The sequence below is a fragment of the Aythya ferina genome, assembly GCF_964211825.1.
Source record: "Aythya ferina genome assembly, chromosome: 9".
Taxonomy (NCBI): domain Eukaryota; kingdom Metazoa; phylum Chordata; class Aves; order Anseriformes; family Anatidae; genus Aythya; species Aythya ferina.
In genome coordinates, this window is record NC_140305.1 from 6348458 (window position 1) to 6365596 (window position 17139).

General features: G+C 38.4%; 1 protein-coding gene across 14 annotated transcripts in view; it reads left to right on the plus strand.

Annotated features, from left to right (window-relative positions):
* Positions 1-17139, plus strand: part of DOCK10 (dedicator of cytokinesis 10) — a 151295-nt gene that overhangs the window by 66599 nt on the left and 67557 nt on the right. For all 14 annotated transcript variants that reach the window (XM_084529461.1, XM_084529462.1, XM_084529452.1 and 11 more), the window contains exons 4-9: positions 3400-3482; positions 8345-8417; positions 8801-8932; positions 9198-9332; positions 14067-14250; positions 15889-15974. In XM_084529461.1, the coding sequence (XP_084385587.1) occupies positions 3400-3482; positions 8345-8417; positions 8801-8932; positions 9198-9332; positions 14067-14250; positions 15889-15974 (693 nt within the window). The remainder of the gene's footprint in view (positions 1-3399; positions 3483-8344; positions 8418-8800; positions 8933-9197; positions 9333-14066; positions 14251-15888; positions 15975-17139) is intronic.

The window sequence follows — 17139 nt, forward strand, 5'->3', positions numbered from 1 at the left end:
TAGGATCTTTATGCACTGTCTAATCTCCATTGTACTTACACGTTTCAAAATGGGAACTCCTGTTGATAAATGTCACAAAGTTTTATTGTTTTTCATCACAATGAATTTCCTAACTTCAAAATCTGTTTTCAATAGCTTAAAGAAAAGTATCATCAGGACAATGACATGTATTATTAAACTCTAGTGGGTGTTTTGATAGCAGAAGGGGTAAATATTTAATGTTTAATATTTTAAAATAATAGCGTGTTTGAATGTTGTGGTTTGTTGCTGTTCTGTGTCACTGCCCTTTTGCTGTATATGTGACCTGTGTTGGTATGGAAATAGCTCTGAGAGCCCTAAAGTGGAGGTCCAGCTTTGCCAGCAGCTGGCTGAGAAGCTGCTGTCTCTTGGTGGGCACGGGCAAGCAGAGATTCAGCTGGGGCTGTCACAGCACCTTCCCAATTTCTTTCCCAATTTTTTTTGCGGTGTCTTCTGGTCATTGCAGGAAAGGTCCCAGGAAGGAGAATTGGTGGGGAAGGCATTACTAGCATGTCACCGACCCTGAGGCAGAACGCAGCGTGCTCTGCAGCTTCCCCTTTGGTGCCGTGGCTGCCTCCAGCTCTGGATGCTCTTTGCTTTCTGTTTCCAAGCCCTTGTGCTTGCCCTTCGCTGTTCAACATCTCCAGCTTTCCACTTAACTCCTCGGGGCAGGCGAGGTGGCAGAACCGCTCCGTGCATCGGGTTTCTCCACAGGAGGCTGGGTTGTTCCACGAATGCCTGTTGTCGTACACATGGCCATATTTCCCAGGACTGCACACCCCATACTGTCTTAGAGAGAATGGAAGCTGGGGAGGAAAGAAACTCCAGTTGCTTTCAAGTGTTTGCTTCAGTTGTGTTTATCTCACTTCCCTTTTTCTTCTTTCTTCATCCAAAAGGTTCATTTGCATTGCAGGGCAAGTCTTTATTAAGCTCCTCTCTCGCTGCAGTAGCCATCACACTGTCACCACCAGAACAAGAGCTAAGAAGATGCAGGTGAAAGAAGCTTGTGGGGTAGTCTGCCTCTTTAAGGAAAAGTTGGACCTGCTGGGCAAGGGGGAAAATAATTGGAATTCGATATTCCCCCTGGGAACGGGCTGTACAGCCTGCCTGGTCAACAGCGGAATAGGAAAGTTCATGCAAACGTGTGCCAGCCCGCCCACGTCCCAGGGCTTCCATTTCAGTTTGTATTTTTCCTCCCCCCCAAGTCCACTTGAGCTCAACAGCTGTGCAGCGGTGCCTCCGCTGTCTGCCAGTTCCGGGCTCCCGGTGAAATCTCTGCCTCCAGAAAGGGTTTTCTTGCTCTTGCTGGGTATTTTTCCTCATTACTAAAATTCAATTTCCAATAATAATTTCCAATAAAAAACCTTTTAGACATCAATACAGTAAGGGATATTCTGAAGAGAAAAGGCTATTTTGGGAACACATCAGTCTGTAACGTTTGCACTAAAGCCGATGTGGAGAATTCTCTGTGGACACTAATTGCATCTGCTAAGTAGAATACTTGGTGACGAAAGTACCACGGGGAAAAGCCATCCTTTCAGTACAAGGCTCAGTTAGTTTTCATTTGCCAAGTAGAAAGAGAGTGAAGTGTGAACTGAAGGGTCTGTGCTCCTCCTCGCAACACTCAATGAATGAGCTGTTTGTTGGCTCCTGTACAGACAGCGGACGTGTTGCTCTTGTAAGAGTACTCTTATAGCCCAGGTGACTATTAAATAGCTTAATGAAACTTAGGTCACACAAACACAGAAGTGACAATGTCATTTCTTGAAGAGTGGCAAGAAAAAGCATTGAGTTTTGTTTTTTTCTGATTGTTTCCTTTTTTTTTTTTTTTTTTTTGTCTATTCAAAGGCAGAGCAATGTAGGAACAACATCAGAGTGGTGTAGGCTTCAGGCCTGACCTTGTAAGATGCTTAATCAGTCTGTTACAATACTATACACAAGACTTAAAAAGGATATTTATTAAGCCAGTGCTGAATAATTTAGAGAACACCACCTTTAGGCTTTCAGTCCGTTTTGGTTTTTGCTCCAGCAGCCTGGTAAATCCCCTTTCTGTCCCTTCCAAGGTGAAGATCTCTGTGAAAGCAGCGACTCCCATGGGAATATCAGAAGAGGCTGGCGAGAAAGAGAGCAAATATTCCCAGTTGGTGTAACCTATCTTGTCCCTTTATTGCCATTTCTCCTCCTCTTTCTGCTTAGCATTTTGTGTTCCAGTCTCTTTGATCTGTCTTTTTTTCCATTCTCTCTGCCTCCTGCAGTCTCATCCTTTCCATGCCTTTCTGCGAGACTTTTTCCTGTTCTCACCTTAGATTATATTACCCTTTATGCTGCTGCTTCTTTATCTAACATAGATCTCTACCATTTTCCTTTATGACTTCCCTTCTTTTTCCCCGTCATCTTCAGCAGCAGCTTTTGCTGTTAGGTTTTACGCTTGTTTCCCTCTTTCTTTTATTTTATTTTTCTTTCCTGTCCATCTTGTGTGGGCTGGCGCTAATGCTCAAGTGAAGAGTGGGGAGGAAATAGCACAATATTGGGGAAAATTCTTCAGTATACGGTACAGTTAGCAATTTTCGTTTTGCATTCTGTTGCTGGGAATTTTGGCATAGCATCATTTGTCTTATTCTATATGTGTATGTTATCAATAAACACATATCTTGTGCCTCTTGTTGCACCCAACAATGTCATGTTGTGTTTAATTACATTGATAGAAGCTCTGTATTGAGTAAGTCACAGTTGTTCTGATTTATTTGACAGCATAATAAAACCCTTCAGGTCTTTGTTCAGGTCTGATTCCCTTTTTAAGGGAGATTTGTATGTTAAGGACAATTTCAGAAGAGATACAAAACCAGCTAAAAGGTTATTTTTAGAAAATAAGAACTGCAAGAAAATGATGAGATGACTGAGCAAATTCAGTGCGAAGGGGAAAATGAGACCCTGGTGAGAGATGAAATGATAATCCTATTAATATGTTCCTGAACGGTAAAAGAATGAAGATCAGTCAGAACGAGAAGTAGAGGCCTAAACTGGGTACCGCCTTTTGAGGGGCTGGTGGTGTTTTTATTTAATGGTGTTAACAAAGTAGGATGTTAATTAAGGGTGTTTACAAAGTAGGGTATGAGAACTAGTAAAGACTGTTGTTTTCAGCTTCCCCTCCTTCGCTCCCCCCCAGTCTTGTATGATTCAGATCAGTTGATTTAAAAGGGAAACTGTGCTTCAAAATGTAGAAACATCTGATACTCACTTTCCTTCAAACCAGGTCTAAAAGAGAAGAATATGTTCTCTACCAAAAAGGACTCCCTCAGCTTTTTTTTTTTTTCTTTTCTAGACTTTTCTGAGTCTGAAAAATTACTATAATTGTTGTTACTGTTGTGTTTTTTTCTTTAGGCTTGTAAATATTACAATTCCCACTGGCACGTTGTGAACTACAAGTATGAACAGTATTCAGAAGACTTTCGACACTTACCACAGTAAGATCTAGCATAAGTTCTTCTTTTATTTTTTTAATTTTTTTTTTTCCTCTTAGGTTTGTGTCATTTTGCTGAGCTGTGTCCATATTTGCACTTTCTATCGTCTCCTATGCTCTGCTTGTTTTACTGTATTTATAGTGGTTTGCATTTTTAAAAAGGGGAAGAAAAGGTCCTTTAGCAAAAGTTCAAGACTCTGCAGAATTCAGCAGTATCAACAAACGCTATTAGTGCTGATTCAAATCTTAAGAGCGTATTTGCGTATTCAAAGCACAGTTGATACAGGGAAGCTGGCTCACTGTTTTCCTTAATAATGCATAAATGTCACTCACCTTTAACTGGGATTAATTCGCCTTTCAGTTACCCTGTCTATCAGAGGAGTACGATTTTGTTTAGAAGTTTATAGCTGCAAAGTGCAGGAGATGCGGGTACGATGTGTACAGTGTGTGCGGGTACAGCACTTGGGATATAAGGCTGCAGACATGCAGGTGTCTGGGTGAGCTACTTCCCTTCTGTGCTTGGAAGCAGCACATTAAAGTTGGTGTAAAGGTCCTGGGAGGAGAAGGAACAAGTTCTTTGATGTGGGTAAAGAAATTTAGGATCTCATTCCTTCTTGAATGGGTTTCTGCCTTTACTCCCATTTCTGGCAGGTTTGTATCCTGTGCCCTGAGGACTCTTAAAGAGTAGTGAATGATCTCACTGAATGCCCATAGTATCACCTCCTTGCTTGGAGTTTGAGGTGTTAAAATCATGATACCGGATGAAAAAGGTGCTTACAGGCACATAGCACTAACCACAGGAACAGGTGCTTCAGAGGGTTTTGTGCTCTAACCCTTCCCCAGACCTACATTCTCTCTTATACACTGGTATTTTTACAAAGAGTGAACATAGTAGTACAAAAAGCCATTAAAAGTAGTTTTGCTAATCAGTTATAAACATACCTTTTCTTATCTACCTAGTACACTGATTGTTTTATAGAATTAAAGCATTTAATGCTCAAGAGAAATGTTTGCAGTGCAGTTTTCCATTTAACCTTAAGTATATTCCGTCTTATAAAATATACTTTTGACAGACCTGGTTGCCTTACTCTGCACAGAAGTACATTTTAGCCATTTATGGACATCTCTTCGATGAAGGTTATTTTAAGATAATTATTATGATTTACTTTCATGAGTTCATGCTCTAGGGATGTTACGGTGTCTCAGATGGTACTTTCTCCCAACTTGTGTAAAGGATAACTGGTAATCTTGTGTGTCTGGTATTGGAACACGGCACTCAGGAGTGGTTGGACTGCAGCACTGTTTGATGCTCCAGCAGCCAAGTGATAGCAGGAGCGCCCATGTTTTGTTTGCCTAAAGTTGCCTCGGCTTTGGGCTTAGCATACCTTCAACAAAGCTGGTTTGAAGTCCACCACATTTCATACCATTTCCATTATTACACAGCCTCCTAGATTTCAAAAGAGCTTGATTTGCACATGCATGTTATGACGTTCAGACTTTGAGATTAAATCTCCTCGTTAAAAATGTGGTGGTTTGATACTTCCTTGTCATTGTAATTTTCTCTCACTGAAAATATCTTTGGATGCCCAATTTCCATAGTTTTTGGTTTTGTTTTGTTTGTACAATGCCATCCCACTGTATCAGAAATCCAAGCATACCATTGTATTAATCCTTTTTATAGGAAATCATTCTAATAGGGAAGGTTGGGTGAGTACTAAGTATTTGAGCTTTGTATCATGAGAAAAGAATGCTGCTTATGCTGCCAGATCCAGCTGTGGCTAATGGATTTCCATTCACTGAAGGTGTGCTGAACCTTCTCCGGAGGTTTTGAACTTTAGAAACACAAAGATTGGGACCTAGCAGCCTTCAGCAGTGCTGAAAGGAATTCATAATCATTTCTACGTTTGATATGCTGTGGTGTTTGACACAGTCATAGAAGATGTCAATTAATGGCTGCATAGGATAGCAGATTTTTATCAGATATCCAAGTTCTTCTCGAATACTGATCTCTTTTGATTGAAAAGTAGCTGCAATGTGATGCAGACCACCTGGAGCAGGCACAGGGGACTCAATGTGTCCATGGTGGAGTTCCACTGAACTAGAGCTGTGACACTGGGGAAGAGCTCAACGACATGTGCACACCAACACAAACAAAATTTTAGCAATTGCTTTAGTTTTTCTCTGAGTGTGTTCCTCCTCTGAGGTTTTTCTCAGGTCTCTCTACCCCTTAAATTCCTCTCTGTGAGCTCTCACTACCTCTTTTTATACCATTTTTTATGCTTTGTGATGGTGTGTTCTGACTTCTTGAGCAAATGGGAGGGTGGAGGAAGAACTGGGCTTGCTTAGTTTGTGTGTTGTGGTGACACTGTGTCTGGGAACAGAAACAGTCATTAGCAAAGTTTTTGCTGTCATTTAAAATGTGAAAACCTCTAATGCTTGGTAGGTATTTTTGGTCTGCTGCTTTTGAAGTCTGCATTTTTATATGGCTCTGAAGAGTCAGTAGGCAGAGATAAAGAGGGAATACCAAGTCAACAGATTAATTCTTTACCATGTTTTATGTGCCTGTCCTAGAGAGATGAGCAGCGTACCTGAAACGGTTCCAAGATAGCAAAGGAAAAAACTTTATTCCATGGAGCATTACACCGTTGTGAATGTATGAGAGGTTCATGTGTGGTCAGTGAGGGAGCGATTCAGCAGGATGGCCAGTCATCCCGCCAGGTGTCTCTGTGGTGGTGTGGTACTGCAGACTGAAATGTCCATATGATGGGGTTTTGCTAGTAGGGGTAGCAAATGATAAATTACTGGTCCTTGGCATTGAGGCAGCCTATATGCATTCTTTAGAGTAATTTGCATAGGCAGAAATAAGATTCATAATATTTTATTTAAAAAAAAAAAAAAATCTTTTTGCAAGACTTTTTTCTAATGATGCAAACTTCACACTGCCTATCCCAAGCCACTGACACCATCTCAATTCTGTGATCTGCCAGCTCTGCCACCAGACTGTCTGCCCTTTTATGTCTCTTGTATAGCTCTTCTGAGAGGACAGCAGGATTTCCTTCTTTCTAAGAAATGTGCCCTATGCTCATGTTTGCAGAAGGTCTGAGGCTCAATGGGACAGGCTCACTTTCCAGCTGTGGGGTGGCAGGGCTGGGCAGAGTTGCAGTGTCATGGAGGCAGGGGACCAGACACCATAGCAATTCAGCTCCTCCTTCCCATGCTCTTTACTTCCCCTCCCCTGTAGCATCTGTTTTTTTGTTTGATTATTTTTTTTTTGGTTGTAGGTTGCCCTACAAGCACTGCAGTGCATTTATAGCTCTGAATCATGAATAAACCAAAAGGATTTTGGTCTAAAAATGCAAAGGCTTGAAAGGTGTCGGGCTTTTTTGTTTGTTTGCTTTGGTAGTAGTGTTTTTGTTTTGTTTTAAAAAACATGGGATTAGGTTTGAGATTTTGGGGGTTGTCTTCATTTGGGTAGGAGAGAGTATCAAAGATATTTTTTTTAACAGCTGTCCTTGGCTGTATTGGAGAACCTGCCGTGGAATTCCACGTCAAATATTCTGAATGTTATCGCTTTTATAGGTATCAAAGGTATCAATAGATCGTAAAGGTTCCTTTTATGCAGTATATTAATCAGTTGTTTACACTGAACAATGAAAATGGAACAAACTAAAATGGAATAGAGTCCTGTTTCGTATCCTGTGTGCATTTCATTATGCTGGCTTTTCTGAATACAATGGGATGCTGAAGTCATGATAAAAGTGATTTCAAAATGGGAAAATCAAAGCGGGGATGGGTATTGCTTTTTATTCTAATCTTCCTGATCATAACTTGTGTATGAATGAACAGAAAATGAAAAAGGTCAGCTACCTCTTTTTTATTTATTTTTGAAAGTAACACTGCATGCTAGCATGGGCTAACATTTGCTAACTTTACAGAGGAAACTAGCTTACAAGCATGTGGTTTCTGAACTTCAGTCTGAATTTGTTTCCACATACAACACGGTTGTGTTGCTTCGTTCATGTCCTAAGTCTGGGTAAATGACAGTTCTGGAAAGGTTGGCCTTCTTAATAAAGGCTTTTAGCATGGCAACTTTTGTGGGTTTCAATGTCATAAGTAAAAATTTTCAAGACGAGACTTTAATCTTCAAGAATTTGAAAGCAATGTTAGTACTCTTCAGGCCACAGAAAAATCTATTTTATTCACTTAAAAATATATTTTATCATGTGCATTTTTCTGGCTGTTACTTAAGGTTTAATTCCACAACATACTAAGTACTTTGGGACAGTACAATGACTTATGTGCTTAAAAATAAGCAAATGCTTAAGTGCTTTGCTCTTTCATATTCAGTTTTGTTTCATAGTCTGCATTATGGAGCTCCTAAATGGCACCACATCAAAAAGACTTATATGTATTCTTAAAAACTACTCCGAGGCTATGCTCATCATATAGGAAATGTAGAAGCTTTTACCAAAACATTGTAATGTTCTTGTTGGTTAGAAAAAGCTCCTAAGCAGTTCATTCTAATTAATCTGATAGTCTTAAATGTGATCACTCTCTGGGAATTGTTTAGGTTTTGTTGCCTGTTGTGGTCAAAGAGTAGAGAAAAGAATAAGATATTTTTAAAAAATATATATTGTTTATGAAGCTGTTGCAATTTTATATAGCCAGGGGAAAAAAAAAAAAAAAAAGATAAAGAGAGCTTAAGAAAAAAGGTGATTTATGTACATATAGTGATTTTTAAAGGAACATAGAATCACAGCAGTAGGTTTTCTGAAGATGTCATGGGGACCCAAGATGGTGGCCTCTCTGAAATAGCAGATAGATGATTGTATAAATAAATAAATAATTTTTTTCCTCTTTTTCTAGAAATGAATGTAGACCAGAGAAACTGCCATCACATTCATTTGAAATTGATCATGAAGATGTGGATAAGGATGAAGTATGTTTTCTGTTTTGTTTTGTTTTTTTCTTTCAGACAGGGAAGACTTATTTACTTTATTTAGACTTATTTACTTGTATTACTTTAACATCTTAAAATTAAAAAAAAAAAAAAAAAAAGAAAAAAAGGAAAACAAAACCAAAAAGATAATGGAGGCTCATTATCTGCTATAAAATATTTTATATTTTAAGTAACTCTGATGTTGGTGGAACAGCTTTATCTCTTAGGTCATCATGTACACAGCAGGCTTATTGATAAGTCTTATATTAAACAGAATGTAAGGATGATTATTTGTTGTCAAGCAGATATTCACACATTAGAGTTTTCTTTCGTCTTAATTCAAAAAGCAAGTGAATGCAATATTAATCATGTCTTTCATCTAGGATACAACATCCCACTCATCTTCAAAAGGTGGTGGTGGAGGAGGAGGAGGACTAGCAGCAGGAGTTTTCAAGTCTGGATGGCTTTATAAAGGGAATTTTAACAGCACTGTAAACAATAGCATCACTGTTCGGGTAAGGGAACAGCATTATTCTTTCTTTATTCCATTTTGATTTACATCCCCCATAGAGGCACGTTTTTTGTCATTTATATGTTTATATCTCAGATTAGGCTTCGTTACATTGCTTTAAATGATACTAAAGTAATGTTGCAATTGTCTGCAAAATAGTTCAGTTGAAATGTGAGCAGGAATTGCTCATTATTTAAACCCTGTGAATAAAGTACCAGTGAAAACAATTTGCTGTACAGCAATTCTCATTCTTTTTTCTTCTACTTCAGTCATTCAAAAAGCGCTACTTCCAGCTGACACAGTTGTCGGATAATTCATATATTATGAATTTTTACAAAGATGAAAAAATATCAAAGGAGCCAAAGGGATGTATTTTCTTGGATTCTTGTACAGGAGTTGTACAGGTAAGCCTTGTTTTATTTCATTGTATTTTTTTGGTGTCAGATTAGTAAGAATTACTAGAGGCACATGGAAGAATGCGTACATGGATGGGATAGTGATCTTGTTAGCAGTTGCATTAAATGAAAACACCATTAGTTTTGCTTTTGTAATTGGTTCAAGTGCTCAGACTGACAGACTACAAGAACCACAGGTGAATTATGATAACAGGTAATATATATATATATGTTTTTTACCGGTGACATACATGAGGAAAATATTAAAATATTAAACGTTTATTTTCACTGAAATTATCTTCTTAGCTGCCAGGTTTTATGTTATGCTTACTAAGACTGTGCTTGTTTATTGTGGGTTAAAGAGACTGAAGTTATAGAGCTTCATTTGTTACAAGTTGTAAATTAATTCTGTATCCTGAGTTCCAAAGTGATTAGATTATTCAGTAGACTCCTTGAAGATCATCATTCTTGGGGGTGATAGAGAGTCCTAAAAACAACAGATATGGCAGAGCCTTATTGGTTGTTGTAGCTTGGAAAAATAAATACCCAGAAATGTCTTTTTTTTTCTTCTTCCTGAAATTGAATTCTCAGCGTTATTTCCCTCTAGCTGCTTTTCCTTTATTTCTATTAATGTAGTTCTCTTATTTTTTTCCCCATGTTAAATAAGATGTTATCTTAAATAACATGTTAGTCTGTTCATCTAGCCCAGATGTCACTGCATAAGGAAATTCTTTTTTTAGCTATACTTTGTTCTTTACTTATTAACCAGTAAAGTTTGGTAAAAATGCCAGTACTGACTGAATTGAGGGTTGCTTTGAAAGAAACCTTTCAGCTAATGCAAGGGAAGACCCCTAATAAACATAAGCTTTTCCTACTTGGAAAGTTTCTCCTTCCCCCTAAACGGGCCCTTTGAAGCAAGAGAAATAATTAGTAAAGGTAATTCACTCTGGGAACGAATACTTGCTGACAACTCCTGCAGATCCCTTTTCCTGTGTCCTGGAAAAGTACCAGGCTCTGTAGGGAATGGCAGGTTATCCTGCATAGTTTAAAGGGTATTTCTTTTTTTTCAAGCAGGTGTAGGAGAAGACAAAGGTAAATTCACGGAAAGACAATGATGTTGTCTGCCTCTGTCAGCCCATTGACTTGAAAGACCCTAACAAGTAGACTGGAAGCGTGGCAGAAGGAGATGCTTATCAGAAATCCTGTTCAGAAATGCCTGAAGTCTGCAATGCATGCTTATGTTAGAGTCTGGGCTTTGTGTGTTTAGGATGATGGTATCTGTGTAGGAGGCGTCCTTTGTGCAGTTAGAGAAACACTGGTACTCCTGTAGAGAAGTTAGTGCTGTTAATGGGCCCTCAGTTATACAGTTAATTGTGGTTCAGAGGGTGTTTATTTAGCTGCTGTCAGTTTTGGACAGAAACTAATGTCCTTGATCTTCTGTGTTGGTATTGCCCAGTCATTTATAAAATAGGAGAAAATAGGAAAAAATGGGAGGAAAAATGACTGCTTGCTTTTGTTTGCTGGTGGTGTGTGCTTTCCTTTAAGACAGGTGTCAGCCAGAGCCCTAATTAAGCCCTGGATGTCCCTGTAGTGTGGTTTAGTGTGGCTTTAGATATAGATAAGTACTGTCAGGAGGGTGGGGGTGGGTGTGAAATGTCTTGTCTTCAAGAGTTTCAGACTTTTTAACTGATCTTTGACCGAAATATATATATATATTTGAAATAATCCTCCTGAACTTTGACAGCTGCCTTCTAACTCTACAGAATACCTGCAAATCGACCAGAACATCTCTTGCCTACCACCAGCCACTTGTTTTTTTTTATTGTTCTATGATTGACATTCAAAATAAGATGCATGAATTTATGAGCTGCCTTCACTAGTCATAAGTGATCCTTAGCCAAGGCGATAATGGTGCAAGTATCATCAGCATCAAAATCTCTGTTACCAAACACATGATGAACTTAGAGTCATAAGGCTAAAAAACAAAACCTTGCTTAGAGTTGTCATAAACAGGAAGGCCACAGAATCTGGAAAAGAGATGGAAGGTTTAGAGGAACTATGATGTGAAATCTCTGATCTTACGAGTTTTACACCACTATAAATCATTTAACTCAACAAGAATGACTTTGAGCTCCTGTTTGATAGAGGTTGAGTATCTAGACTGCGGCAAGCATCCTGGAGAAACCATCTCCAGCTGAAATGCAAAACACCTTCAAAACACTTCTGTTATTTTGAAAGAATGACCCTGCAGGCGTTAAACTTAGCCAGATGTTTCATTTCTAGCTCATCCGTAGTTTCTTATTGAATCTTGTATTGTTTCCTTCTGGAAGAAATTTTAAACTTGAAATTAAGTGTTGAAGATTACAAGGTCCACACTCCATATGGAAGGACTTACAGAGAAGAAAAATGAGAAATTATGTTTCCTCCCCTTCATCCCCAACCCCCTTTAGCTGATCAGGAAAGAAAAATAGTTGGCTTTAGATTTGAAACAAAGACTTTGCTGTAGATCTCATCTGCTTGCCAGAAGTCTGAAGTGCAGATGGAAAAGTGGATATTGAAGTTTTCCTGCCCTAATGTTCTTAAGATTCAGCATGCAAGATGTATTGCTCTCTTAGATAATGTCTGATAGTGTTACAGTACCTGATTTAAAGATCTTGGCCATGTCTGCAAGGGGAAGTACATAATTCAGACAAGAAGTGCATTCATCACAATGCTCTTTGTATGCTTTCTGAAGATAAATTGAAATGTAGCATTTTTCTTTATGGATTGTGCATAAATTCATATACATGATCCCCTTATACAGATGAAGTTATCTTAGAAGTTTTGAATGGGCACTAGTCTAGGATTTTTGGCATGGTTTTCTCCCACATTCAATTTTTGTTCAAGTCCTTGTGATTTATTAGAAAAAAAAAAAAAAAAAAAAGGTTTCAGTAAAATTTTAGTTACTGTTTATATTAATTTGAGGTAATTGCAGTGAGCGGAAGATTAGAGTGATTTCACTGTAATCAAAAACAGTATCAGACACCCCAGAATGAACTGCTGCAAAACCCAACCCTATTCTCACCCTGTGTAGGGTGAACTAAAATTTATATACCTGAAAGAACAGTTACCTAAATAAAGTGCATGAGGGAAAATGATTTCTTACCAATAGACTTTTCAGTAGCAGAATTAAAAAAATATTACACGCGTGCATGTACATACACTCCTGAGTTGGCTTGAAAAGCCCAGATTTGACTGGTTCCATTGACCCAAGTAACTCCAAAAATTTAGTCTTGCTGGTTTCTGAGCTGGGTCATGATGTGTAATATAAGGACTGGAGCAAGTGATTAACAACAGATTGGGCAGGAATCTTCTAAATCATCTCTGCTGCTGGAAAAAAAGAGTGTTCATGGAACTTTATTCTCAGTGCCCAATGTTCTTCATCTTCACTGCTCATCAGCCTCAGATTTTGCCTCTGTTCCTCATACACAAAAGAAGATACTGCTGTGACCTCACCAGCTGGCTTAGGAGCTGTTCTTAGTAACTTGTTGATACAGGACTGCAGTTGTGTGTATTGTGAAGTAGTTACAGTATGTAGAACTATGGGGCACCGTTGTTATTTTAGTTAAATACAGCAAATTAAGAAAAACTAAAACTAAGTGAAATAAGTGAAATGTCCAGTTATGGGCTGGATGAATTGGTTTTCATCTGTGTCACTTCAAGGTTAGATGTGTCAGTAATGCTCTAATTGTAGATGATGGCAATTTTCTGCAATATTGAATGTAAATTGGTGGCACTGATGTTCATAGTCAGTAGTTGCGAAAATTAGGTTATGTACTGAGGAGAGGACATATCAGTGCTTGTTTCAGATTTAAACAAGGGGAAGAGGCAATTGATGCAGTTGTCTCAATAAGACTAAGAGATAGAAGCCTCACTGATTGGATAAATTTGAGGAATGAAGGATATTATATTGGAAAATTGCACCATTTAATTTTATTGCGCTATTTCAGTAACTAAGCGCCTGTAAATTCTCATGACAGAAAGTGATGGATTAACAGTCTAGTGCAGGTACAACCTGGTGATACAGAACAGAATAAATCTGTTGCCAATACACTGGGCATTGATTCTTGTTCTATACTTGACAAAGATAGAATTGCAACAGACAACAGTATTTTCACCTTTGGCCTCCTGCAAGGAATTGTTGAAAATATGCCATAGCTGTTTGTAAAATCATTTTAATGCTTAAGGTGTCAGTACCTAGTGGAAGCACCCATGGGAATATTTTCCTGTGGAAGATTTCATCCCATTCAAATCTTCTGGAGAGATTTACTGTTTACTTTCTATTCCAAGTTTAACTGATAATATCCAAAAGCTCTTTCAGAAAAATGCAAAAATAATAAAATTATATTCAGTATCTTTTTGAATGTCTGGTGCTCTGGTAATGTATAGGAGACATGCATTTAGAGGAGTTTTGTGTAGGTGACTTTGAGTCACATAGCAATGCTGTCCTTTCAGAGGTCTCTTCCTATTCCATTTAGAAGGTACTCCCTACTAAGTGGGTTTTAGATACACAGACTAAAACTAAATTGATGTAAATGTTTGTTAATATCACAGTACTTGAATTTTCTTTAAATCCAGTTAATTTTGCTTTATTTATTTATTTATTGAAGCACAGTTGTATAGAAGTCCATCTTATGGATACCTCTTTTTTGGTACCTTTTTATACTTATGGTGTTTATTTTTCTTTTCCTTTTGTTCCAATAGAATAACAGGCTTCGGAAACACGCCTTTGAGCTGAAAATGAATGACCTCACATACTTTGTGCTGGCAGCTGAAAACGAGCAGGATATGGATGACTGGATTTTCACTCTCAACAAAATCCTGCAAATAAATCCAGAGGGGACCATTCAGGAGAGGAAAAGTGCAGACCTCACTGATCTGAAACTTGGTAAGAGTGAATAATCTTGCATTGTTTTTTTAAATCAAATGCAAAAGAAAAGAACCTTTAGATATCACTATTGAACCATTTTAACTGCCTTAGTCTCTAATGGATTCTGTACCTATTGATTTCTGATGAAGAAGCACCAGTCTTTTGGCAATCCCTGAACAATGTCAGCTAACTACCCACAGATCATTTTAAAAAGGCTGTGGGAGGGAGGTAAGCTGCTCCCCATAAAGTCAGCGGGAACAACATGGCTCTGCTTTGCTTATAGAGCTCTTTTTCAAGAATAGTCTTCCCTGTCGATGATCTTGCTGATAGTTTATGTTTTACTGTCTTGGGAGTCTGAAAGTTTTAAAGAGTTTTCTGCCCTGGAGAAGTTCTTTTTCCAGCATTTTGTTTTCTTTAAACATCTGGAGTTAATGATAATTAAAAAAAAAAAAAGATCCCGGCTGTGGTATATTGCTCTTTCCTTGGAAGCTTATTGACTTTTCATTTCTTGCTTTTGTGAGTTTGCATATGAATACCCTTTCACTGTGGAAGAAAGAATTAGATGCTCGGTTATACTGTACTCTTTATGAGGCAGTAACTCATCCTTTCACGTAATAAATCCATGTTCGGTTTGGATGAACCCCAACTAAAATTCTAAGACTGAAAGCGCTTGAAACCTTAACACAGATTTGAACTGCTCATACTATGAATTGAATCTAAGCTTTGAACCCACATGCATCCGAATCCTGGGGAAGTTCATGGCTAATTGAAGTCTTTACCCTGATGCTTATAATAAATTCTAATTTTGGAGGGACAGGATACTCTTCATATAGCCAAAGATGTTCTTATGATTTGGAAGCACAAACAACTTGCACATCAGAATCAGAGAAGTACTTTTGAAAATCCCACCCATAAGGGATATTAATGAAACAGAAAGAAAAATGTGCATAAGAGGTCAAAGACATAAGGGTAACAGAAAACAGAAGTCTTTACTGGTAAAAGCCCTGATAACAAGCAACAGGAATGTGCTATGGAGTTAACTTGTCAAAAGGCACGATGCTTTCTTGGCAGAAGAGTCCTAAATGGCTGTAATGACTTACTCCACATTGGGCTGAATTACCTACTGAAAGCAGAGTGATCCCCAGTGAGAGAGTGCAAGAGCCAAATAAAAGGTTTGCTGTGCAGTATTCTTCTCTGGATACATAGATTTTCAGCTTGTGGAGTCCAGACTACAACACTTCCCTTCCCAAAGAGTGGGTCCTATCTGCCTCACTGACTACACTGAAAACTCTGTTCACCAGGTGCCCAAAATCTCTGGGCTGGCATAAATTCTCTGTGTTGCATCAGGAGGGACTGGGAGAGCAAAGGAAGGTGTTTCTATTGTGGGCACAAATATTTGTCATGGATGGATGTGCCAGACACTTCACTAAGTAGAGTCAGGTATCTTGCTTAAATACAGACTGTTGTAGCAAACACCAGTGGGGGATGAGGTTGAGAACAGAGGTTACTTTAGTATCTCTTTCATTTGATAGCCTGATGGTACTAAAGAGAAGAAAAAGCAATAGTAGGTTGGCGATAAATTTTAAAAACCCAGTGCAAGTTTAATCAAAAAAAAAAAAATGTGCTTTTTTTCTTCCCCCACCCCCCTTTTTCAAGACCCTGCAGAAGCTTCGGTGAATGATGATTGCTCTCAAGAAGAGACCGACTCTTCAGAGAACGCCTTGCATCCAGACTTTGCAAAAGTAATGGATGTTATGTTTTTCTTTACAAGCAGATTGGAAAGTGCTACCTAGGTCAAAATGCTTACTAATAGATGATCAATAATATTTTGAAAGGCTTTAAAATACCATATTGCCCATTTTGAGTGTTAGAGTCATGATAAATGGTGGGAATAATTTTCTTTTTGAAAAGTTGATGGCTTTGTATAAATGAAGAAATCTCCACTGGGTGTAAGAAAAAGTAGATACTCACTAGAGGGGTTTGATTTATACCTGTGAAGTCAGTAAGGGTCTTATGCCTGCAGTTATATGTGAAATATTTACTTTTTAACCTGTATTTCAGCAGACTTTGGCCATCAGAGATCCAAGATTTCCTGTGTGACTTGCAGCGCTTCAAGGAAATGAGCTGTCAACTGCTCATAACCTTCACTAATTTCATTGAAAGATACATGTAGTATCAGGGGAGGTATTTTGTCCTCCAGAACTCATAAACTACTTCATGTGGATGAGATAATTGTAGAAGGTGCTAAGAAATTTCTTGATGAAAAGCTAGGTTGGAAATGTCACTGCTTTTCTTAAAGGAACACGTGATCTGTTTGTAATCTGTTGGGCAGCTACCCGCTGTAGCAGTAGCGACAGTATACTGTCTATATACACAGCAAAATCCTCTCTGAGGATGTAAACCCCAGAGATATGAACCAAAAACTCTGTATGCAAATGGCAACGGAATTTGGTCTACACTTCACTTTAGGTTGTATTCATATTTGTTGTCACACAATTAAAACAGCAACAACATCAAAGATAAAATGTAATTGAGTTCACGAGTAAAGACAGCAGCGGTATCTGATCTTGTCTGTAGATAGATGTTTTCTTTACTGGAAATGGTTTAGTTAATGCAGATACATCAAACCAACAACTGCTCAATCTCACCACTGGTGGCCCTCAAGGCTAAAATAGACGGTCTGCAAGTTGTACTACACTCATAGTGCTCTTTATATGGTTAATTCCTGTTCGTCCCCCTTGTTCTATATGCGTGTCTGCATCAATGATCTGTGATCCCTAGTCCATGGCAGGTACATCTTGTGTACATCTTGAGCCACTATTCTGACATCTTTCACAGTGGATTCTGTGGTAACATATATGAACTTCATAATTGCTCCTCTTTTGAGTTCCTTCAAAGTGTATCATG